Here is a 25,528-nt window from a genome sequence, read left to right on the forward strand (position 1 = left end):
ATCGCTTCTACGCGTGCCTCACCCTCCCCTCAGCTCCTCATCCTCCCCTACTAGGACTTGGAGATGCACAACAGCCTCATTTCTCCTTGGCAGGGATGTCCTGCCCCACCTGTCACCCCTTCTCCCTTTGAGGAGCATCTGAAGCCAGAAAGAAGTGGGATCCCAGCAGCTCAGCTTGCCTCGAGACAAACCATAAATAAAACAGGATATAAAAGAGCAAAACACTCACTCAGTTGGGCAAAGCAGCTAGCGGCTGCGAGGAGGAGGCAAGGGACGGGGGACATGGGTCTCTTCTTTCCACGTGTCATTGCCATCCCATGCGGTGTCTCCTGGGGCAGAGGCGCCCAGGGAAGGGTCCCATAAGCTGCTTCAAGGGATGTGGTGGAGGTGCGGCAGCGGCTTCCTGCAGGTGACAAAAAAAGATGGCAGAGCTCAGATTAACTACTCAGCCTGAAATGCATGGCCTATTTTGAGTTGACTACCTGTCTGGACAAACCACCAGGTTCACGTTTGAAGGCATCAACAATCTTCCAAAAACGTGAAGCCCAAGGCCACCCGTCACAAGGAACAAACAGCAACGCGAACAAAGCTGGCAAAGGGGACCAAAGATCTACATGGCTCAAGCAAGGACCAGTTTGAACACCTCCTTTCCATACCCATCCCGGTCAAAAAGAGCCCAAGATAACAAGCTCTGCCGAGAGGCGAATTAGATCACGCTTGGTATGTCCCTAGGAGCTGCTGTAGACCCTGCAGGCTCCCAGAAAGGGCAGCTGCAGCCACGCTGCTGCAGCCCACAGCTCCCTGACATGTGGAAATCCTCTGTGGGTAACCACCAGCGCCAAAGCGATAACACGGCAACCTCCCTCCCACGTGTCTTGTCCTTCCCAGCACCACTCTCCTCCCCTGAGGAGGAAAGAGCCTCAAGAATTTGGCTTTGAGGCATTCTGCCCGCTAACCAGCACAAACTGTGGCTGGAGATTCTCCAGCTATCGGCATGGAGAGCATCTGAGTCACTCCAGTTCATTTCTCCACCCAAGGCAGCTACCAAAGCATCCTCCCTTGTGCCTCAGCCACCACTGACCACGGCAGTAGAAGTGCCCAAGGTCCTCCCCTAGCACAGCAGTACCTCCGTTGACACCACTGATGTGCCACCTTAACCTAGAAAAGACTTTGCGTTGGGTTAGGCTTCAAATTTGGGTTTCTACCTCACCCCAGGAGGCACACCGGGGACGGCCAGCCTTCCACCAAAGCAGAAGAATCATTTTGGGGTAGGACTCGAGCCTTGCTCCTCGGTGCTGGAAGAAGCCCACGGAGCAAAGCTGACTCACTCGCCCTCTCTGGATGGGTTTGGCAGCAGGATGGGAAAATGTTGGACGGAAAAGGGTTGGACTCCTCCGAGCCCATGCAGGGGGAGGGGGGCGGCGAAGAGGTTCCCAACCAGACCTCCCTGCAGCAACGCCTCTGGCCAGCGGGGCAGAGCCAAGGGCGCAGACACGCGATGGACTCTTCACGAGCAAAGACCACCCAGGCACATGGAGGCAAGGACCCAACTGGCCGTCCCCAGGTCTGTGGAGAGAAGAAGGGCAATAGGTGGGGGGTGGTAAGGCCAAAATTTGGCGGATGGACCAGCACCGAGCGGAGAGCGAGGAGAGAAGGTGTGCTACAACAAGTGTACGGTGCCTCCCCAAACCTCCAGGCAGAATATGAGCTCCAAATGGGGACATGTGGCCATTTCTTTCACAGCTGAGCGAAGGACAAAAAGTAAATGGCCGGCATAAAAAATAATGAGGAAAATGAATGAAAACATCAACTCCAAAAAGGACTATTAGGATCCGGGGCCAGATTTCGAAATTCTCAGCTTCCACAATTGAAGCCAGATTTTCAAAAGCATTCAGTGCTTGACATGCTGAGCTCTCCTGAATAGGCGACCAACTTATTTCGACGCCTAAATGGGAGCTGACCCCTTTTGAAAGCGCTGCCCTTAAGCAGCCTGCAGTGGTGCAGAGCGAGGAACTTTATTAATCGGGCGGCTTTCGATCCGCCCGGTGGCCCCGGGTGCAACATCCCCGGCTGCTGGCACTTCTGTGGCCACCAGCCTCTGCTGGAGGAAAAGAAGGAGTTAAAGGGATGGGAAGAGCTCCAAAGGGGGGCTGGTGTTGGGGGGGGAGTTATTTACTTATTTATTTTTAATTCTTTCCTGTCAGGTTGAAATAACAATTTCCTGTCAGGGGAGCGAAGGCTCGAAGCTCCCCTCAGCCAGCCCAGTAAATCAAAGGAGGGGCCATTAGGAGAACCGAATTAACGAGGGCTTCGTCAGATGGGGGGGACGGCAGGGGGGTGTAAAACCTGTCGGCTCTGCTTCCCGCCCCACCCCAAAGCCCCCTGCCCCATGCCGAAGCCCCCCTCGCTGAGGGCGAGGAGCGGGACGGGGACGGCGACGGGAGGCCGTGAGAGGGAAGGGAGGCGAAGGCTGGAAGGGGGAAAGGGGCCCGAATTAAAGGCGTTGGGTGAGAGGTGTTGGGTGATTAGAAGCTGAAGGTTTTACTGAGGAAATGCTGCCCACAGCCCCGAGCCCCCTCCTGCTTAACGAGGGCCGGCCGGGCAGCCCTCATTACAGCCACGCCGCCTGTGATTTACAAGGGGCCCAAATAGAAACCAGCCCCTGGCCTGTCCCCAGCAGCATGGGCAGACGCAGAAAAGGCCAAAACCTGACAGGGGGGACGGGGACACAGCCTGCCTGCAGGTGGGGACGGATGGGGTGAAGGGGAAGGGGCTGAGGCCAGGTACTAGTGGGTTGGGCAGGGGCAAACCTACATCTCTGCTTTGGGATTCAAGCTCCTCACAAGAAGCATTTTTTGCATCATGCCAATGTTGCCTGTAACCTTCAGTTTCTAATACAAGAGAGGGCTGGGTGGTTTTTGGTTATCAGAGCTTAAGGCACTGATAAGGAAGGTGAAGAAGGAAGAGCCGCAGCACCCATTCCCTTCACAGCTGAGGTAAGGTAATGTGAGGGCCTGCTGAGAAGCCCACCTTGTGTAAGGCCCTGTCATGAAGCAACGGCAGGGCTGGAAACCAAAAGCTTTCCTCCTGGGATGTCCACCCCAGCAGGCAAGTGGTTCTTGGACCCCAAATCGCTGGTGTCTCCTCTGAGAAAAGCCACCACACAAGGTGAGACACCCGCGCAGGTCAGCAGTTCTGTGGGATAACTTTGTGCTCACAGCTAGGGGAAGGAAAACACCCAGAGCCAAAGCTGGCACGGCACCACCACCCTGCAAACCAGCGAGCTGGCCTGCTAACTGCAGATCACACCTGGGCGCCAGCTGGCCCTAAAAAAAAAAACACCACAGATTTCCCCCAGGCCAGTCCTGAGCAACTCAGTGGCGATAGACACAAGCCTAAAGGACACAAAACAATCTGGCAAGTAAAACAGCTCCTACTTGTTGAGCAGAGCTGCTCACGTCCACCAAACACAACTCACTGTGATCGATCTGGGACTTTCTCCTTAAATCTCCTCAGGACGAAGCCCCATGGGCAACCCCTTCCCACACCAGCCCCCGGTGGCATCGCAGGGCCTGGAAGCAGCAGCAGGGCGCGAAGAGCCCCAACACCACCTCAGGCCCTTGAAAAGACCAAACTACCACAGCAAGGCAGCCAAGCCAAGCCAAGGCACCCCCCCCACCATGCCCTCGGCACTTAATTTCCCTCGTCCCCGTCCCCCCCCCCCGGCTCCGGCCTGAGTAAATTCAATCTGACAACCCTGCTAATTGGATAAACGCTGCTCCCCGCGCTCCTTGAAGGCCGCCCGCTTTTCTCTGCTGGTTTTCCGAGGGCGATTGTGGCTGTTCTTTAACACGAATTCCATCTGCTTTATTTCTCCTCTGCCCATTCACGGCCCCTCCTGCATATGTATGAGGGGCTGCACCCCCCCCCCCCCCCCCCCCCCCCCCGACCCCCTCCCACCCCTATTCCCTGCCCTCTCCCATTGCCCGGGACAATAACCCCCCAAATGCCCCCTTCTCCCACCCCGGCCCCTTTTTTTTTTTCCCCTTTAGATAAACACAGGCAGTGTCAAGTGTGAGGAGGAGGAGGGGGGGGGGGAGGAATGGGGTTCAACTGCCAGTCAAGCCCCGGGCCCTCAATGAAGCCCGGAGGCCCATCCTAATCTGCTGCATGCTTGCCATATGGGAGCTGTGTTGCCCTGGGAAACACTAACAGGCAGAACGGAGCTTAATAGAGTCCATATTCATTGTAATGCAGTGAAATGGCTCGAGGGACTATTGCCCCTTGGGTCTGTTTTCATTCTTCTGCTCCCCCTCTTTCTTTTTTCCTCCCCCCCCCTCCCTTCTCCCTTTTCCTCCCTCCCCTCCCCACCCCACACCCCCCTTTTTCCCTTTCTTCCTTTCAAAAGCCCCCCCCCCAGTCCCTGGAGAGCTCTAATCTGGAGAGGCTGGGGGCTCCCAGAAGGGATGGCCAGGGATGAGGACAGGGGGGCGAGGATGGGGGCTGCCCGGCCAGGCTCTCCCAGCGCCCCACAGACCCCCAGAGCCCCCGTCCCGGCCGGCGCTTCGAAGCGCGGCACAAGAAAAAAAAAAAAAAAAAAAACAAGAAGGGCGCAGATGGAGCGTGCTGAGCGGGCTCTTCAGAGACAAAGTGCACCCAGGAAACAGATGTTGTTGCTGCAACAAGCCCGGCGGCTCGCTGGCTCCTTCTCCAACCCGCTACGGCGCGCCCAGAGCGCTCGCTGGGGCTGCCACGGGGTGCGCCTCCAGCTGAAAGCCTTAGCCCCACTTTGGGGTTGAGGCTTGGTCCTGTTTTGGGTCCAACCTGAGGAGCTATCGTGGTGTTAATCCAGCTCCTGGAGCAGCAGGGAAGGCCGGCTGATGTGGGGCTCTGCATTGCAGCTCTGTGGCGGAGGATGGAGCAGGAATTTCACAGCACACCCGCTGCCCCAGGTGTGCTGTGAAAACCACCATCCGTCCTACCAGCCTGGGAATGTACTGCACTGCATGCTTGTTGGTCAACCCCGGCACCCCAGCCTTGTGCAAATGACACTCGTTTTTATCATTCACGTCGCAATTCAAGCCAGAGCCCACTGTCAGTGCAGGCACAGCTGCAGACAGATGCTGCACAAAGCAGAGCAAAAACCACCCCACGCCCTAGAGACTTCAAACCACAGGCTAGGAGCGCTACTCGCCTTAGGATGTTTGATGCAAGGGGTAACAAAAAACTTATCCATCCACGTCTTTTCCTACTTGGAGAGGCAGGGCCAAGCATGAAGCACTTGCCTCTGCTTTGGCGTGCCCTAAGAGGCCGGCCAGCATTTCACAGCTCTGCAGAGCTGCTGGTAGCACCGCACAGACCTCCTAACACATCAGGAGGGCTTCAGGGCTGCAAAGCACCCCCACGAGCCATTTCCACCAGGCCCTAGCCACTCAGTACCAACCTCGAGGTGGGAAGGATGCACAACCTGCCTGCCACGGAGCCCAAATTTCCCCCAGACACGAGTGGGGCATCAGGTCGCTGTCGTCCCCCCCCCCTCCGCCAAGAGCCGCGGGGAGCAGAGCGCCGGGAGGGCTGGGCAGCTCCCGCCGGGAGCCGTCATCGCGCCGCCACAGATGTGCCTGTGGCTAGTTTACACGAGTCAGGGCACCACCGCTTTTGTTTTTCCTTTCTCATCCTCTCCAAACAAAAAAACAAAACTCGAAGTCTTGAGGTTGAGGCTTTAATTGCCTCTTGGGTTAGGGAGAGGTCAGCGAGGAGACAGGCCCGGCGAGAAGCAGGGAAAATAACACAGGGGGAGAGCCCTGTGAGACACCAAAGGAAAGCGGGGAACAGAGGTGGCAGAAAGCTCGAGTCAGGACAATTAAACAGCGACGAGGAAGTCAAGGGCTCACCTACACTTCGCTTAATTGTGGGATCTTCATCGCAGAGAGCAAACCACTCTTGCCGAGAGCAGCCCTCTTTTCTTTACATGCTTAAGCACGAACCTACCTCCAAACTCCTTTTTTTTTTTTTTTTTTTAAATAAAAGTTCTTTGTCTAAGAACAATAGAAAAATCTTCACCGTGTCAAATTAGGAACAATAACAGAGTGAAAAAGCAAACAAACAAACAACCCTCCCCAAACCAGAAAAGCCCATAGAAAGTGCCAGCGACAAACTGTTAAGTTTTGCTTGGGGGCAGTGGCAATGGGGAAAGTTTCCTGATGGGGCAGAGAGAAGCCTTGGCTACTTTCCTAGCTTTTGAGCCTTTGTCCTGGGTGTATTTGGCAGCGAGGGCACCTACAACAGTTGCAGCATTAACAGTCAAAAAAAAACAACCAAGCCTATATGAAATACACGTCAGAAATACCTGCTAAAACAGCGCACTGAGATGATCGTAGCAGAGGACTTGATCCTGCTGCCTCCAAACTCGGCGTGATCTTTGCCACGACTTCAATGGGAGCAGGCCCAGAAATTGCATTAACAAGTGCAAGGCTAGTTTAACACAGTTGACATCAAAATCCAGAAGAGCATACAAAAGAGACAGGACAAAGTGCTCGCCAGTAACGTCAATACAAAGTTTAATCCCCAGATGGCTGGCTTTAGAGGCATCCCCATCACCACCATAAAGAAAAACTGCCTTCTCGTTTGCACTCCTTTCAGCAACGACTTGTTGCTGGGATGCAAAAGAGCACAAGTCCATTTTTCCTGGCCTTTGAAGATCGTATTTAAGAGGGGTTTTACCTTTTTTTTTTTTTTTTTTTTTTTTTAGAGGTTGGTAATGAATGGGAGTTTTTCCTCTCCATTGCTGTCACTCAAATGCTCCTCACCAGCAATCATCATTTTGGTTATGGGAGCAGGTCAAAAGCCTCTAGGACTCTCTGCTGGGACTGATTTCCCCAGGAAAACATGTCACTGCTCCAAAAAACACAAGAGGAAGCTCGAGGGCAGCAAAATAAAGGGACATTGATGAGCACCCACAGAAAACCCCCCGGCTGGTGCCCAGCACCTAGGTGGGGCACGGGCTCAGCACCCAGCTGTCACACTGCCCTGCATCCCGATGCTTTTTTTTTGTTGTTTAAGGTAATTTCTGCGCACCCTTCTGCCCCATTTATCATCCCAGTAATGAACACTTCTCCAAACGCTGCCGTGCTCGATGCGGACCCCCCACCAGCGCTTGCTGGGCAGCAGCACCCACGTGCCAGCTGCCAGCGCTGTGGCACGGTGCCGGTCCCTCGCCAGCTCCCTGCTCTCCATCCTCATCCTTTCACGCTCGTGTCCGCGCCGAGAGGGCCGGCACGTCCCCGGAGCCGGAGGCACCTCCCCGGCCCCTTCACACAATGAGCACCAGCAGCAATTCCAGCTGCAAAGTTTGCTTTCCTTGACACACAGTTTACTTTCTCCATTCCCCCGCATCCCGCCCCTGCCACTTACCCCTCACTCCAAAAAGGCGCTCTCAAACAGGCTTAAGCTTTAAACAAATAAGGGTTTGGAAAGCAGCAGCCTGCTCCTGTTTCCCTCCCCACCGCCCCTGCTCTCTCCCCCCCCTGCCTCCACCTCGGAGCAAGGGCGCAAGCGGCGCTGGCAAGCGCCGCGCAGGCACAGAAAACAAACACGTGGAGCCGAGCCAGCTGTGAAGTTGGATTTGGCGCACGCTGCTCTGCTCGCGGGAGGAATAAAAGCACATGGGAGAAGGGGGAAGAGGAGGAAAGGGCAGAGTGAAAAGAGCTGGGGGAGCCCCAGCACCAAGGGAAGAGTGCGACGCATTAAAAACCCGGGCATGTACGTGAGGGTGCCGCTCTCGTGCTCTGCGTGGATGCAGCTCTTTTACATTTCCTGAGCTATTCAGCACCGTGCTCATCCCCCCCTTCCCTATAGCGTGTTTTTGCACACGCTTGCCTCCCTGCCATGTATATTCTTGATGCAGCAGGAGAAAAACAAATACGCTTTTACCCCCCGGGGCTCGCTCAGCCCGAGGGTTTCCTATCCCTGCTGCAGGGGGTCGGCCCCCGGTGCTGGGATCACCGACCCAACTTCCCCAAAGCCTCAGCGGAGATTACGTGCCTCGAGGGCACGCATTCACCCTAATCCTCATCTCACCAGCCTTTTTTTTTTTTCTTCCTTCCCCCCACCCCCCAACTGTCCCTTTCTGAAAGGGCTGCAGACAAAATATTCCTCCTCTTACACCCCAGCTCCCAGGGGACGTCTGCTGGGGCATTATTCGGCTCTCACCGGTATGATCCAGCCGTGGGAACGGCATTTGCAGGCTACCTACGGCCTCATGTCAACGCCGGAGCCACCCCAGCTTTCCTCCGTCTCTCTCCTCTCCCCGTCATCCCCGAGTGATGCTAAACAGGAGCCCGTGCACATTGCCTGGTTTGGGGTAGAGTCCAGCGATTCGACGTGGTTTGCCTGTGGTTTCCACCCAAAGCTGTAAGCCAGCCCTGGTTATTTTGGCAGGCCCATGGCTTGGAGGTGGTAAGGAAACCAGCAGCGGCCCAGCCTGGCCACTCGGCCCCCTGCAGGCAGATTTCCAGGGGTCTCATTACCTCCCCTGAAGCACAGCGAGGTCTTTCCCCTCCCCAGAACCGCCGCGAGCGCTTGTCCCTCAGCATCTCTCCAAACCACCGAGCTGACCACAAGACACGGTGCTTTGACATCGCCCCTCCTGCGAGCCATGTTAGGGATGTCTGGCCGCAGCCAAGGAATGCAACTTACCCTGGAGAAATCCCACAATTGCTTTTTTTCTCTCTGATTGGATTTTTGGGGTGCCAAAACGGCCGTGGATCACTGCAAATAAAGTCTTGCTTGAAACCGCGCAGCCCACTCCAATCGCTTTCTTTTGAGGGTTCACATTTTGGAAGACAAAGAGGGACAGCAACTCGGTCACGGAGGTTATGACTCCACATTTAACTTCATATTTTGGACAAAACATGGCCCTACCTTGTGCCTCAGCTTCCCGGGCTGAGGAAACAGGAATGGCAAACCCCAGGCGGTGCAAGCAGTACGTGCGTCAGGCTGCTTGGGATTCTCAGGTGCCAGACAGGTATGCGGTCTTATTATTTATCCTGCTTCCTGGTAGCCCCAGGATTTCTGGATTAGCAAAGTACAGATGTCAGCATCCTAGGGTTACAGCTTCATCAGCTGAACCAAGCAGGGAGGGGCAGGCTGATTACAACAAGGGGAAAGAAAAGAATTTGCACCACACACAAAATATTGCGGTTAAGGGAGACAACATCCAAGAGATTATTGACAACAGAGAACAGGATAATTCAGCGGGCCTCGTCAGACTAAACTTTCCGTAATCACAGACTCCGGGGAAAGTGTTTGTCAAGCAAACACTGCAGCGTTCAAACAACATTGAGCTACAAACATTCAGACAGCCGGCTGCCAAGAACTAAGCAAACAGGGAAGGAAGGAGCAGCAGCCGAGGCAACGTGCCACCGTGTGCCAGCGCCCCGTGGTCGGCTGTCGCAGCCCACCCGAGCCCATTGTGGAGCCAGGGGGCTGAGCTACAAGAGGAAGACCACCACTAGGTCAGCAGAACGAGAAGCAAGTCTCGCCTTCAAAATACTGTCAGAGAGCCAGGTAGGTGCGGGCAGAGCAGACTGAGGAGGCAAAGGAAACGTCTTTTAGTCGTGCAGTGAAGCATAGGAGGGAAACTTTGCTTCCCACTCACTCAAAAGCCTGCCCGTCGGTCAGTGCTCCCTATCCATGGTTCCACCCCGCCCCGACAGGTGAAACCCAATATCACAGATATTCATTAGCTCCAGATCAGGCCCCTCTTGGCAGCCTAGAAAGAAGCACGCAGGACACAAGGCATGTTTCAAGGCCAGCACTGGGCACATTGCTCCTGGTGACCACTGCGCCCACAGCCTTGCTGCTGTAGCCACCCCGTGGCACATCTGGGACCATCTGAGCTACGTGCAAGAGACCAAAAATTCACACATTGCTGCCACAGCTGCTGGGGAGAGGAAGCTTATGGTCTCCAGACCAAAGTTACTGACACCTTCTTTGGAGATGAAGGTCGTGGCTATGTTCAAGAGGTTTGTGGGGGGATTAGGGAAGTTATTTTCCCCTTATCTGGATGAAAGGGGGTTATGAGAGATTGGAGGGCTAGAGAGACTGCTGGTCCCCATGAAGAAAGATCTTTCAGGTTTAGCAGCCACGAACTATCTGCCTGGGTGTATACTACGGGACATTTATGCATTTTGTATCATCAGGGTGTTTATGCCATTGGTCCAAGTCTCCACACCATCAAACTGCCCAACACCACAGTTTGAGCCCTAGGGTTTTTAATCAGGAGGAGCATGACCTCCTCTGGAGACCTGACATAAGTGCTGCAAGAAAACATCTTAATGAAAAGATCCCGTGGCTTTAACTTTCCCTTCCCTGTATTCTCACCCTCAGCTACTGGGCAACATCCCTGGGGCAATTAAATCAGCAGCCCACGTACCGTGGCGGTATTTGTGGCCCAAGGCAGTCGCCTGTACAGCAGAATGTGCCTGTGTAGGCTTCACACCCTGCCATGCCCTCCAATGCCCCCCTGGCAGGGCTCCTCTGGCCCCAGGTGCTGAAGGACGAGGTGTTTCCAAAGCGTCTTGCACATCGTGAGGCCCCTTGATGGGAACAGCTGAAGCAGAGTTCAGCAGCATCCCAAATCCCACCAGGTGCTTCTGGCAGGGCAGGAAACGGCACAGCAGTCCTGACTCCCCATGGGGAGAAAGCTGATTTTGTTTTCTGAACAGCAACCACACCATTTCTGGACCCTTGTTGATAAACAAACGCAGATTTCTCATCCACTCTCTGTTTTCCAGCAGTAAGAACCTGGGGCTGCCGTCAGTCCTCAGTCACAAGAGCAAACTTTGGCTTGGGACTGTTCAGGTCACCTGGGCTACACAGCAAAAAGCAGCCAACATTTTAGGACTACAACTTTGGAGCTTCCCTGTGTGACAGAAGTGGAATGACAAAGGGTTAAAGCTGGTATAACCTCAAAACCGCTCTTTGCTTTCCAAAGCAAGAACATCTTTGGCAGGGTCCCCATCTGGGAAATGACATCCCTCCCTCCCCTCGCTTCCCCCTCTTCTCCCCCTGAACTCAGAACAAAGCATTGCACTGCCCAACATGTTCCTCGACTGGTTTCATCTTGGTCCAAATGCTTCTCGCGTTTTAACTCCTGCCAAAAAGAAATGCATTAAAAAATAATATAAAAAAAGGCATGTGTGGGGCAGGGGGAGAGGAAGCAGAGAGAGTAGAGGGAAGTCATTAAAACTGAATCTTGATTAGCTACCAGTGGTGGAGAAAGGAAACAGAGGGGAGAGGTTTTTCCCTTGTGATATGTCGTGTCATCTTGGGGCCAAAACCAACGGGCCCAGAGGAGACAAGACTTTTCCATGCAACCCTCCACCTAGGCCCAAACCTAACTTGCTTTGCCTGTCCAGACCGTCACCAGAAGCACCTTCTTCCTCAAAATGTTTTCATGTTTTCCTGCCTACCACTGGATACGTTTTTCACCTCTCCCATAGCTGCAGCTCTCCTGGATGGCAGAAAGGGGCACCCAGGGCTAGTGGAGACCAAATGCTCCTATCTTGTGCTGGTCCCTGGGCCACACTCTGAATATTTTACCCCCAAAAGGTTTTGCCACAAGGCCAAACCACCCCCTGAGACCTCATGGGAAGAAGGTTGGAGGACGCAGCCCAGCCAGCTGGCCTGTTTGGTGGCCTCTCTGCCTTCAGCGCCAAACACGAAGGCCTGGCCTCAGCAAAGCCACCGGGAGTCCTAGAGGAAGAGGGTTGTGTGTACTTTGAAGGTCAGCTGGATGGGCCAAAAGATGAGCCCCAGACGGCTTCAGGCTCCCAAACAGACACCCTCCAGCCAAAAACACAACAATCACATCAGTTAAAGAAGCGTTTAAGGAGAGGGGGAAAAAAAATCACCACAGAAAACGCAAGCCAGTTTGGACAGCCTGCGGATCCTGAAGCCGGGGACGCGCGGAGGATGTTTTTTTGTTCCCTCAGTACAAAAGCCCTCGGCTTCCCCTCCTCCTCCTCATTCCCGCATTTCCCCACTGGGGCTGTCAGAGACAGTTCAAGGCTCCTCAGCAGCCCGGGCAAAGCCAGCCCTGGCTGCCCCTGGAGCAGGGCCAGAGGGCGATCCCCCAGAGCCCCAGGCTGGCGCTGGAGGCTGCCGGGCCCTGCCGTGGTCAACACGTCAGGAGGGGGAGAGATTGACTCCTTTTCTTTAAGTATCTCGTTACTGGTATATTTTTAAACACAGCTGGTTGCAAATTTTTATTTTTTTTTTTTTCAGCAAAGCCATAAATAAATAAATACTTTAAGGAAACTTCCTGTGATCCGAGAACTTCACCTACTGCTCTAGCCTTTTGCAAGTGGCATTCCCTCTCTGGTATGTGTAAGCTCCACTTGCTGACGCTTTCCCTCCCATAAGGACCAAATCCACTGAACCATGGATAAAGTTTCAGGATTTCATTGCCTGCATTGTTTGGGATTTTAACAGCCGAGCACCCTCCTGACCAGCGTGCCGGTCTCGTTCTTGTCCCACCTGATGGCCTTCTATTTGTCTTGCAAAAGGTGGTGCCTTCTCTCAGGACCCAAAGATATCCCCCAGTCCTGTCTGCAAAACACTTCTCCCATTCCTTGTGAGGGTACCGCCCAGCACCCTGACCTGTCTTCCTCATACCAGATCATCCCATCCCTCATCAGCTCTCACTCCTCCATCCTTGTCAACTTCTTTTAGCGAGTAATCTGTTTCTACAGCTGTAAAAAAAAATAAATATTCAAAACCACCACCTGTCGTGACGTCCTACGTAAAATAGTAAGGATTACAACAACACCCACCACCTTCTATTAGCGATCTACTAAGGAAAGCAAACAGCCACCCACTTGAGAAGAAGTCTGACAGGGGAAGCAGCATTTCTCCCCCAGCCCTTCCCCTGTCCGCCAGACAAAGCCTGTTCAGCAGCGTCTGTGCAAGACTTGGCTGTTACGTAAATAGCAAATCATGTCTTGGAGCCAGCTGAGGAAAAAAAGGTCCCCAGCCCGAGGCCCTGCACACAGAGCAATGGAAGTGCTTGCCCCCAAAAGGATGGCTTTCCACAGCGCTTCTCGTTTGAGCAGGATGGAGCCCATTAAACCCAGAGAAAGATGGCTCGGAGCTCCAGGCCTCCTCACCCCAACGCTCAGCCACTTCTCCTAGCCCAAAAAAGGAAACAAATCCACGACCAAATTGCTTCCAATATTTTTTTTTTTCCAAGCTATTGTTATGTGACTGCATTTGGAAGTAAGAGAGAAAAAACAAATGCATGACTGTGGTCAATGTCTGTGCTAGAATAGGGGAAGAAAAAAAAAAAATAGACCAAAAAACCAATGACCCAATCCTTGCTTTATGTGCTTAGTCACTTTTGGAGAGGACTGTACCCAGGGAGGAGACCGGGCAGAAGCAGTGACACACCATAACCAGCCACCAGGCCCTGGGGGGCTGGCAATGGGAGATGCAGAGCAGGCAGGAATCTAGCATCCATTTCTTAATGTACGCCGATGAGCACAAGAAATTCTTGAAAGATGCGGCCTCTGGTATTTGCTCAGTTGTCTATCAGGGAAAAAGAAACAAAACTCTTTGGGTCTTCCAAAGATCCTCACGTTACCTGTCCAGTAAAGGAAAATAGGGAACATTCGAGTCTCTTATTTTACAGATGTTCTTTTAAGACAACAGCATTAGGTACTCTACAAAACTGCAATAAAAAGACATCCTCTGCCTCAAAGAATGCCTCTCTAATTGCTTACAGAGCCTGTCAACGCCTTCTTTGAGAAGGGAAGTCTGTGACTGTCCCATAGCACCAAATACCCCTAGAAAAAACTTTCACTGTTCTGTGCAAAGTCATCTGTAGACCAGCTCAGTACCTACCCCAACACCATCCCCTCCAAAGTACACTATATACCGTCACTTGCTACAGACCACACAGGCAATGTGAGAATTGAGAAGGAAGAAAGACTTTTTCCTCACTCTTTAGCAACTGGGCAAACTCGTCCATACAAGGGAAATCCAATCTCAGACATATCAGTATGGAAAACATTGATCATTTGTTATCTTGCAAAATGCCATAAACTCTTTTAGGATGAGAAGTACCCCTCAGTTTTGAGGAAGTGCTGCTCCACGATTTCAAGTCCTGTTGGGCATCTGCCATGCCCTGTTCTGGGATGGATAAAGCAAACCACTCTCAGGTAGTCACATCTACAACACGCTTCAGGATTTAAGTCTCTCATGAAAGAGATAAGCTATCTAAACATGAAGTGTAACAACGGGACAAAAAGCAGCTTCCAGCACTCCCTCTACAAGCCTAATAGGGAAACGATGATAATTTCCCTCTGTGCTTCTCGCCAGCTGAAGTCTGTCTGTTTTCCAGCCCTCCCTGCCCTGCCGATAACAAACATCTGGTAGGGGCGTCCTCCCTCGTGCAAGAGGGGAACAGACCCCTCGCAGCCTCTGGGGCTCTGTACCTCAGCAAAGCCCCTGGGGAGCCCCTGCTATAAAAGCCACAGAGAAACCTCTGCCAGCTTTCTCTATTGACTACAGAAGTGTTACATGGAAAACGATTTATTTATTTATTTATTTATTTTACAGCCCCCAATAAGGGCCTCAGTAGTTAAGGAGACCTTCAGGAACAGCACGCGAGGAGTCTGTGGTGGAGGCGATCCCTCGAAGGCCACCCCAGGCGTGACTTTCCAATGCTCTCTATTTTAGGATCTGCCTTCCTATCCCTTATCTACCAGCAGCTTTTACTTATCGACTGCTTCAGCAGAAAGCCCTGGAGGCTCCAGGCTGCAGGCTCCCTGCCAAGGCTGCCTTGCTATGGCTCAGAGATGTCCTGCTGAGGCCTCCTGGCCTGCCACACGCCGTGTCTGCCAGCCTTGCTGAGCCTCTCCTCCGGCCACCTGAAGGGAGCTGGGTCCACACAAACACCTCCAGGCCCAGCGTCAGGAGATCTGAAATGCTGATAAGTTCACCTCTGGACCCCTGGGCCCCAATCTGCGGGTAATGAGGGGAAGGAGGGAAGCGGAGCCATGGCTCCCCTTTCCAGGGAGGCTGGTCTGTCTCCAAGAGCGGCCTCTGGGGAGGCTGCAGCCTTGCCTGCCTGGGCAAGGGCTCCCCAAACCCGCTCCGACACGCCAGCGCCCTGCGCTCGCCTCGGGTCGCGCTCCAGCAGCGCGGAGGCACCGCCAGCGGTGCCTTATCAGCCCTCCCCAGAACAAGTAAGGACAGGGGCGCTCGGGATATGGCCCAACAAGCCTTGCTCGGCCCCAACACAGGGACCTCAGGCAGAAGAGGGTGAATTGAAGCCAGGAAATTGGGAAGGAGGGAGGCATGAGGGCCCAGCAGCAGCCCCCACATCCTTTAGGAGGCAGCACGTGCTTGGGGAACGGGCGCGCGTTCGCAGGACCCACTGTAATCCCAGTATCATTTCCCATTGCCAAGTCCGAGAAGAAAGCAGAACTGAGAGGGATGCGTATGCTGGGAAGAAGAGAGATGTTATTTTCACTAAGCATGAGGAGAGATGGGTGGCACAACCCTTTTTTTTTTTTTTTTTTTTTTTTTTTTTTCTACCCCCCCCCACAGCATCCTGGGCTACCTGCACCAAGCAGGAGCTGAACATCCAGACACCCAGCATGTCCCCAGCCCAATGTTCAACGTGGTCGGGAGCTCTCAGGAAGAGCAGCTCTTTTATTCCTCATCCCTCCTCCTGCACCTCCCTGCAACACACGGTATTTATGTGCTGACTGCAGATTAGCAAGCAGCGCGTCCTCTTGCATCTGGGCTGCAGCATGTGGGCTTGGCCTTGGCAGTGTCTGCTAGAGCTCATCCTTGGCTCGTGTGCTAAAATTAAGTGCCTCCAGAGCAGGAGGAGCACGGTCCCAGACCCCTGGAGAAAGAAGGCACGCGGTATTTATGCAGCGAGACCGTTTTGCTCGCAGCACGCACTTTCATTACGCTGGCTCCCCGCTCTCCCAGCTATCCTTCAAAGCACCACACCACAACCAAAAACCAGCTGACAGGAGAGAACCGAAGTCATTCCCTTCCCCTCAGCCACCAAGTCCTGCTGGGGCAAGACACTACCAACAACACCTGCGGTGCCAGGAGCCCCAGCTGGACAACCACTCACTGGAGCCACCATCCTTCGTTGACTGATGCAAGGGCTAATGAAGATGAAACTCTGCTATGGACAACTCTCAGCTGAAGAGAGCTCTGAGGCAAAATATCCCCAGTGATGCTCTTCTGAAGAGCAGGGCAAGGTGGAGGATGCAGCACAGGGCTGGGTATCAGGCAACAGTGTCCATAGTAAGCTCCAGCCCCAACGTGCCGAGTGATCTCAAGGCACACAAGTCCTTCTTCATCCTTTATTTTCATCTCTGGTCCTGCTTTTGTCTTGCTGTTTCAACAGCATCTAACGTGGCTGGGTCCCCGTCTCAGTTAAACCTTGTAGACACTACTACAATACAAATAATAATTTAGGTTTTGGAATACAGTGGTGGCGTGGCAGACCTTCCTCAGGCCTTTGCCCAGGGAGCCAGTGTTAAGAAACCTCTACTTATCTTCAATGCTTTGGCTACGCACAAACTGGGTTACGCTCAGATTTTTGTGGCTGCTGAAATCCGTGCTTGTTTGCTTGGTCACTCGTTTGGGAAATTTTTGGGAAGGTGGTTCTTTGAAGTGGCTCGGATGTTAGGGGTGTCCAAAGTTATCCCAGGGGAGGCAGATTAGAGGGCAGAGAGCAGGCGAGGTGGTCAGGCATCAATGATAAACATGGACTTGCCACTTTGCTCTTGACATTGTCCACTTTGTGCTTCTTCTCCCTCCACCCCAAATCTGCAGCCAGGCAATCATGAGGAAAACCCTACCACTGTACAAACAGCACGTATGTTCCTGCTTAACCTAGTGTGTTAACACAAATAGTTGACCCTTGCTTGCACAAAAGCCAGCAGACTCCATGAGGCAGTCAGCAGGGTCCCACAGCTTGTGCTGTGTGTTTGTGGAGCCCACGGGCTGCACGGTCACCGAGCATGGCTGACCACCAACCTGAGACCTTCTCCCTCTCTGCTGGCTGGGCAGAAGTCTCCAACAGGACCTGGAGCTCAGGTGCCAAGGCACTAAGCTACTCGTGCAATGTTCACCACTGCTGAGGTGGTGCAAGAGGGGCAAGGTCCTCCAAAGCAAGTCAGCCTTGCGCTGCCTCACACTCTTCCTCTACACCATTAGGTCAAGTGCTCAGGCACAGGTTGGCACACGAGATCTACTCCTCGCCTCCTCTGAAGCAAAGATCTCTCTTCTTAAGGCCAGCTCCAGCTTTGGACGTGTCCCTGGTGATGATGGACACATCTAGAGCAGCTTCATGCCTCTCTTAGGAGCCCTCTGTGCTCCGTCTTCTCACAGCCCTGACTCACCCCACAAGCATCAGGCTCCAGAGGTGCCCAAGAGCTACACGCCAGATGTCCAGCTTGGCCAGCTGAGGGGTAAGGAAGTCCCCACGGGGATGCAAAGGCTGGCAGAAACTCTCCACCGTGCCATTAAGTCACGCCAGGTGCTCCTGAAAAATCCCACCCAGTGCGTTTCTGAAAACATCTCCTGACACCGTGACTCGAACCCACCCCTTCAACCTGACAGTGCTTGGGTTTGTTCAACAAGCAGCTTTCGGTGAGGGGGGAAAAACAACAAATAAATCACATTCACCATCAGCTTAGATTCAGGGGGGCCAAAGGAATCGCTCAGGCACAGCAGCGGGCTCTGAAGAAGCGGGGCCAGCTCGTCCCTTTTACCACCCACGGCCAAGAAACGTGCAAGCAAGCACCACCTTCCTGCCCCAGAGGGGACTGCCATCCAGCAGAGGGCTGGAGCCACGAGAAGGCTCCACGTCAGCTACAGCCCAGGGAGCAACTTGGGACAGAAGGCGCTAGCTGAAGTAAATTATTATTCAGCATCCAGAACGCCATTGGCTTCCAAATAATTGTCTATTTGTGTGCGTGCATGCACAAGAATCCTCGTTCCGTGGTCTCTGCCAGCATATTCCCAGTACTGCCACTCTCCGGGGACAAGGCCCATACTTGTATTCAATCTTGGTGTTGGATCTCGAACACTAAACTTTCAGATTTTGTTTTAAAAAACATTTTCTCTGGCAACCGGGCTGTTAATGGATTTGATGTTTTTGCTCTTGCCTCCTACCTACCTTTAAAAGCTTGGCACCAGAGGGCTTCTTTGAAGATAAGGCCAAATTTGCAATTTAAGGGGTGGAACTTCATAAAGCTAGACACGGAGGGATGGAGAGGAGGAGGGAAAAAAAAAAAAAAAAAAAAAAAAAAACAGGAGCCACTTTGCTTGTCGAGATACACACTGTACAGTAGTACATAAGACTACAATGGCCTCTCTGTACCACCGCTGGCTGCAGCCATAAATTTGCTGCAGCTGCAGGGCTGCTACCTACGCTAGGCTCCCCACGGGTCCTGCTCAGCGAGCGGCTCCTCTCCAGCCGGACAGCCAGCCTGCCCCCAGAGCAAAACCAGAGCCCACATCCACCCCGCACGCACGGGTGGACGTCCCCTGAGGCGACCGCAGCAGCTGAAACCCACGGCGGTCCTAATCCAAGAGGGTTTTTGTGGCAGCCAGCAAAGCCACGGCCTCTGCGGATCTCCAGCAGCCCTACCCTCGGCACCACAAGGAGGCAGGGAAGCGCCGCTCTCAGGTTGTGCAGGTGGAGAACTGAGGAAACTTGCCCTAAGCCGGGGGGGAATCGGGATGCAAAGAACCAAAGCCAGCTCTCCTGCCCTAAAAGGCTGGCATCACTGAGCCGGGTAGCTGCTCTTCCTCAAAGTAGCACAATAAGTGAGAGTGACATTACCAAAGGAAGCTGCTTTTTGCATATAAATGGTATATTTCAGGCCAGTGCACCCACATTTGAGGTTTATTTCTCAAACACTACCTCAGTAGGTTTGCTTCTGCACAAGCTTTCTTTACCACACCAAGCCCAACATTGAGCTCTGCCTCACCTGTCCTCTGTTAGTTAGGCAATAAAACAAAAAGCAACCTCCCTGTGATACCTGAAAGCTGCCAACGCAACTCTGACAGGGACCTTCACACCCTTTTTCTCTCCACTTTTAGGATTTAAGGGACAGAAGAGCCCGATGCACAGCCTTTAGACACAGAAGCTTGTTCAGACTCGCTGGCATGGCAGGCAGCAAACCCATCCTTGCACTTGGCAGGGCTGTGGGGCCACAGCTCTGCACAAGTGCAGGACTGGCTGGCTAATCCCTTTTCCAACCAGCGCAGACCTTGCAGAGCAAAAATGGCATCGCCATCACGGGGCTCGGGGTGAAAGACTCGCTCCCTCTGCCAGGAGCAGGAGCTCACAGAAGGTGCCCGCTTTCCAGGCCACCATCTGGCTCTCACAGACACACACCACGGCCCCAAACCTCTTGTGATCCCCACGGCAGCGGGTTTTCATAGCAGCAACACGCTGCTGCGTGGTTTGGACGATGCCCAGCCAGCCTCCGACCCGCTGCACGGGCACAAGGTGCAGTCGCCAGCCCCACGTCTGAGGGGAGCTCGGGGAAAGTTTTGGCCACAGGGCTGCAGCATCCCCGGAGCAGCCGAGCTGAAAGGGAGGGTAAAATTTGGCTCTCACCTCTGCGCTGGCACGCTGCCCACAAAGAGGGCGAAGAAGCTCAAGCACGTCCCACACGCTCCCCGAAGCACATTTTCCTCCATCAGTCCCGGCAGAGCCAAAATAAATTGGCACTGGCTCCTGCTCGAGCCCTCCTGTAATGCACAAGAGCAGCCCGAGAGCCCCTCTCAGCCACTGAGCCTCCTCTGTGCCAGGTGCTCTGCTAACAACTCCATCAGGCACAGCTGAGCCCCTCAGCCTGCTTGTCCTCTTGCAGGGAAGAAAAGGGGCCCTTTTAATAAAAGGAGCATGCAGGCTCCTCAGGGCAGGGATCTGTCGTTCCCTGTTTACGTACAAAACCCTGCACTGCCCGCGGCAGCTTCAGCACCGCAGGCTTTTCCCCTACAACAAACAACTCTCCGAGCTCCTCCGCTTCCACCGTGCTCCAGCCCCTTTTGTCTCTGCTGTGCTGCTGGAGCCCACCCCACGCTCCTGTGGAGAGCAGATTTGAAGGAGCCTTGCGCGCAAATGTGCGTGCAAAGCAAATTTTGGAGGCTTCCCGTCCTGCGAGCGCTGCGCTCAGCCAAGGGAGCAGCGGGAACAATGCCGTGGGATTCAGGGCCAAGAAGGACTGAACCAGGCATCAGGAAGTCAGGAAAGATGTTTGCGATGCATTTGGTCGAACAGTTGCTCAAAAATACATTTAGGAGAAAAAAAAAATAAAAAATGGAAGCCGGTCTTCACCGGGACCTGCAATCCCTTTATTCATTACCCTGCAAATTGTCCTTGTGGCCTAGGAGCTGGAATACTTAACAACCTTTTAAGCTGAGCCTTGACCACAGGAGCACCAAAGTACACAGCAGCAGGTTTTTCCCTCAGGATGTTTTCAGTCTAACCAGAAACAGGAAGTCTCTGAAGGTTTTGCAAGAGAGCTTCTGCGTTGTGGGATACCCCATCCCAGCAGCAGACTTTGCAGGGCAGAGCTCCTAGCCTGGGAGGCTATGGTTTAAACCAAGAGGTTTGCAATCCCTGGTCCACAAGACGCAAGCAGTAACACATCAAAATACCCTTGCACGTCAAAGAAGTCCAGGGGAATTGCTCCTCATACATCTGAGGCACACAGTTTCGGGCACTAAAATGACCAGCTGACCATTATTTATTGCCCAAGAAACTTGTGTTAACCCAGAGTTACTCTGGCCTACTGCTGCTGGGACTTTTTGAGGGCTGAGTGATTGAGACTTACCAACCTGGTAGGTAAGGGGCCCTTTGGGAGATGGCCTGTCTCCACCTGCACACAGGGAAAGATTTTGGAGGTGCAGAGGAGCATGGCCAAGCTCGTGTCCCCTGGTGTGTCTGAGCTCTGCCCTGAGACACAAGGGACACTGCTCTTGATGGCAATTTGGGTGGCAACTCACCCCACCTGCACAGGGTTCAGCCCCATTTCCTGCAGGGGGAAACTGAGGCACGGGGCTATGAGGGAAATTGTTTAAGCTCATGCAACGCATGTGCATTGGTCACAGTCCTGACAGCTCAACATCCAAACCTCTGTGTCCACCTGAAGGTTGTCTCTCCTCCCCTGTCGCTCATACCTTGCCTGGTATTTTAGTCAAGCATGGTCAGCCAGTAAGGAAGGAGAGAAACAATAAAATATCAGGTCTGCTCTAAACAGATTAGCTTTCTTAACTGAGGGAAGGAAGTGTCCCCTCAGCATCTCTGGAAAGAGTGGGGACAGAGCAGGCTGCTCACTTCCCAACCCCACCTGCACTGGGCAATAATTCACCTGTCCTTGAAAAGAGCAAAACTCCAAACTGAGAGTCTCACACCCAACTGGCTGGGAAGGCCTCTGCAAACACCAGGCACCCAGCTTCACTTTGCAGTGGTGAAGAGCCTCTCATCCTGTACTTACTGGGAATATCGTGTCAGTACATGATACAAAAAAGCTATATTTTCCAGACCACAGGGCTACAGAGCATCCATAAGACTCACATGCCAGTTTGTAGCACATATATTCACCTGTAAAAGTTCTCCTTTGCACCAAGCAGAGAAGAGATGTTTGTGGTGTCAGCTGTTTGTGCTGGGATCTCTCTCAAAGAAAGGTGTCATGGGTGTGCATGTATGTACGAGAGAGAGGAGAAATTGAACTTATTTCCAAATCTGCACAGGACCCTTGTGCACTCTTCAGATGAACCTGCCTCATTTTCCCCAGCGGGGAGGACTGCTCCCTACCTGACTCCAACCCTCACAGCAAACACCTCTTGTCTGTGTTGTAGTGTGGGATGAGCCTCTGTAATTGTAGCTGGGAGGGGGTGGGAGGGTTTAAAAAAGTACATAGAACAAAACTCCATTTATTTCTTGTCAGAGAATATCACTCACTCAGCAGGGAGCTCACAGCTCTCCCTAATTGTCCTATTTACTTTAGAAGGTCCCAAGATGACTCCCATTAGCGAGGGAAGTTATTTCACCTTCATTTCTTTAGGTCACTTAAATAAACAGAACAAATCTTCATTGCAAACCCGTGAAATGTTTCTGCTGAAGTCCTTGCCAGAGCCATAAACCTCAATATCCAACCCACTGAAAAAACCACGTGCATGTATGTATTTATGCATATATATGTAGGAGCCCTCCTTCAAACGTAGGCACACTGAGGCAGTTCAAAACAAGAAAACAAAGTTAAAGCCCTACTCGCAAAAGCACCCACATTCTTCTAATATTTTCCACGATAGTTTTTTAGCCCATGGGAAAATAAACTTTAATGGCAGATTGCGAATTAACGTACCCAAAAGATACTGTGGTAGGGATATAGAAATTAGAACTGGACACCAAGGAAATCAAACAATTTAAGACACGCCTGGAATTACGGGCGGGCACACAGTGTGTGTGGAAGCCTGTTATCCCACTTGCATAATGCTGCAGAGAGGTCAAGAGAGTTTCTTTAAAACAAACAAGGACAAAAAAACCCTTTAATAGACCTGAACTGCCTTTCCCACAATGCCAGTGAAATCACACTCAGGGTGCCAGAATTAGCCGAGGAAGCGCTCAAAGACAGCAGATTTCTATTAAATACCTTTTGCCAGCTGGAGGTATTGGGAAAAGCCCCTTGTTACTTTTCAAAGTAATGATTAGCATATGCAGAGCACTGGGAAAAGTCTCATTTGGACACGGCTACAAATGCTGCATCCCACTTTGTCCCCAGCACATTTGCGATTTGCAGCCACCACCGAGACCTGCCAAAGCTCCAGCACCAGCAGCAAGGCACACACGCACGACTCCTCCAGCATCCCGCCGCAGAGCAGAAAGTCACTTCCCCCAACCCAAATCGCGCCTCGTCCTTGCACCAGCGATAAAAATCTACCGTTGCACAAGAGAAGGACTGAAATTTTGCTCACAGATTACCCACCCACGCTCGTCTTTGCAGGAGCAAAGCCCCTTCACACAGCACAAACCAAAGTGTATTTGGTTGTGTTTGCAGGGGCCGCGACTTGCCTGCAAACTCCCATCTGCTTTTGACAAGAGCTGGAGCAACAGGAGACGAAAACATTTTCTTTTTTTTTTTTTTTGCACAGCTCTTTTCCTTCTCCCTCTCTCCACCGCACTCCTCGGCCAGCCGGTGGCGAGGACAGGGAGATGTCGTGGACCAAGCCTTAGGGGAAGTTTTAAGCAAAGCGCCGGAGCACCGCGGCGTGGATGTGCTCCGGGCCCTCCATTAACGCCGCCTGGCCGAGGAGGAAGGGCTGGGGGAGGCTGACCCGCTCCCCAAATCCCACCTGCCCCAGCACAAACCCAAACCCCGCACAGGCTGGGGCCGGCGGGACATCGCTCTTCTCTTGTCACCTCCTTGGCGCGCCCGCTGACCCCTTCCCGGCATCCCGACGGCAACTTCCCCAACTCCGGCACAAAGCCGGGGGGCTGAGGAGGGGGAAAGCCCCTCGCCCCTTTGGCTGGACGCCCCCCTGGCCCGCTCCCCTCCGCTTCACTCACCGGGGGCTCCGGCCCAGCAGGCGGGGGGAACGCGACCGTGCCCGAAATTGAGCGAAGCAACAAAGAGGCTTAACTCCAGGAGCTGGCAACTTCCAGGCCGGATCTGCGGGGAATTCAGCACACACACACAGAGAAAAGAAAAATAGTAATAATAAAAAGAGGAAAAAAAAAAAAAAGAGAGAGAGAGAGAAAGGAAAAAAAGCCTGTTTTGGGGGGAAAAAGGGAGGGGAAGGTGGGGGCCCTTGACTTGGGGGTTGCCGGCGGTGTTTTGCGGCTGGTTATATGCGGAGCTGAGGCACGGCGGGGAGAGCAGCGCGGGTGGAGGAGGAGGAGGAGGAGGAGAAGGAGGAGGAGGAGGAGGAGGAGGAGGAGGGAAGGGGAGCGAGGACGCGGGGAGCCAGACCCTCCATACGGGAGACGGCTTTTGGATGACTGAACTCCCAAACAATTCCCTGCTCCGGCTACTCCTGCCCCAGCGCCTCTCCCTCCTCCCCTCCCCCTGAGGAGGAGGAGGGATGAAGAGGAGGAGCCAGAGGAGGGAGAAAACACAAAATTCAACTCCCTTCCCCAAAAAGCAAGGCAGCGGCCGCTTGTTCACCCTCACACACACACACACACCCAGCAATAACAATAACCAGCATCATCTGGCCGCTGCCTACCCCGAAGGGAGGCCGCCGGCACCCACGGGGCTGCTGCCCGCTCGGCTGCCGCGCTCCCCCCGGCAGGCGGAAGCGGGAAAGTTGGGCCGAAAAGTTTGGCCTGACAAGGAGGGAGGCCACCGTGGCGGCTAGGGCAACAACGGGGTGGCCAGCGGGATGGTGGCGGCAGGGCCATGGCTCCCCCAGGCCCGGAGGGGAGATGGCCGCCAGAGCTCACCACACAGAGCGGCTGCCTCGGCATGGGGTCGGGAGGGACGGGCAGTGCCACCGTGGGCATCAGGGACTGAGGGGTTTGGGGTTGTAGGAGGAGATGTTCAGGCTGTGAGAGCCTCTGGGGGTGGATATCACATGAGGTGTTGTGGTAGACCTTCTGATTGACCTCATCGCCCTGTAGGGACCACGTTGGGAAAGTTGTGTGGAAGTTTCGCCAAGCACCTGTTGAAATTCAAGGGGTCGGACGGCTTTCCTACGGGTCTGCCAGCTCAGCAGCAGGCACCCGCCAGAGGTACCTATGAGCAACCGTGCCCCGGCATGCCCTGACCCGCAGCCTCACAAGCCGGGCAGCTTCTTCAGCCATCCCTGCTCTTTCTGGCAAACCTGCCAACACCGAGCCATGCCAGGTTTCTGTGTTATGCTCAGCTCTGCGTGTTGCATGTCTGCAGGAGAGTTAGATCCTTCCTCCAGGCTCTGGTGATGGCTTGCAGGGTGCGACTGGGCAAGTCCTGGTCGACACTGCGTGCCTCAGTTTCCCCAGTTGTGTGAATGGAGTTCAAACATCTCCATCGCTGCCTCGCAGACCAGTTTCCTCCACAAATTAACCCTCAAATACAGCTTCTCTGAAGGGGACGTGGAGAAAAGTGAGACAAGAAGAAGACTTTTTCTTCCAACCATCCCCCCTGGCAAGTGCTTACCCTTGGGTAAATCATTTCAGGCACAAATCTTCAAAAAAGGCAAAGACACCAATCCCTGCGATTAAACCAAACCAGCTCCTGCTCCCTGCCTCCCTCCACTCCAAAGGATGTATATGTGCCCAACAACACACAAGCTAGTAAAATTACCCCAGAGGTGCTGGGAAATCCTTTAAAAGTCCTGCAATAAAGACAAGTTTGAAACAAATCTGCTGCCGCTGCAAGGTCAGACTAGGACTGTTTACGAACTATGAACAGGTTTCTCACACCTTTGCCATGCACAGGGCATAGATGATACGCGTGATACAGTTTTTAAATCTGATTTTTGTTGTTGATGT

General features: G+C 53.3%; 1 protein-coding gene across 1 annotated transcript in view; it reads right to left on the reverse strand.

The window, feature by feature from the left end:
- Positions 1–24,523, reverse strand: part of BOC (BOC cell adhesion associated, oncogene regulated) — a 40,950-nt gene extending 16,427 nt beyond the window's left edge. Inside the window, exons 1-4 of the mRNA XM_032192734.1 lie at positions 24,500–24,523; positions 24,027–24,122; positions 23,624–23,726; positions 230–403 (exon numbers count right to left, since the gene is read on the reverse strand). Coding sequence (XP_032048625.1) covers positions 230–403; positions 23,624–23,726; positions 24,027–24,122; positions 24,500–24,523 — 397 coding nt within the window. The remainder of the gene's footprint in view (positions 1–229; positions 404–23,623; positions 23,727–24,026; positions 24,123–24,499) is intronic.
- Between the last annotated feature and the right edge of the window lie 1,005 nt (positions 24,524–25,528).

Source organism: Aythya fuligula, chromosome 1 (assembly GCF_009819795.1).
Source record: "Aythya fuligula isolate bAytFul2 chromosome 1, bAytFul2.pri, whole genome shotgun sequence".
Lineage (NCBI taxonomy): Eukaryota > Metazoa > Chordata > Aves > Anseriformes > Anatidae > Aythya > Aythya fuligula.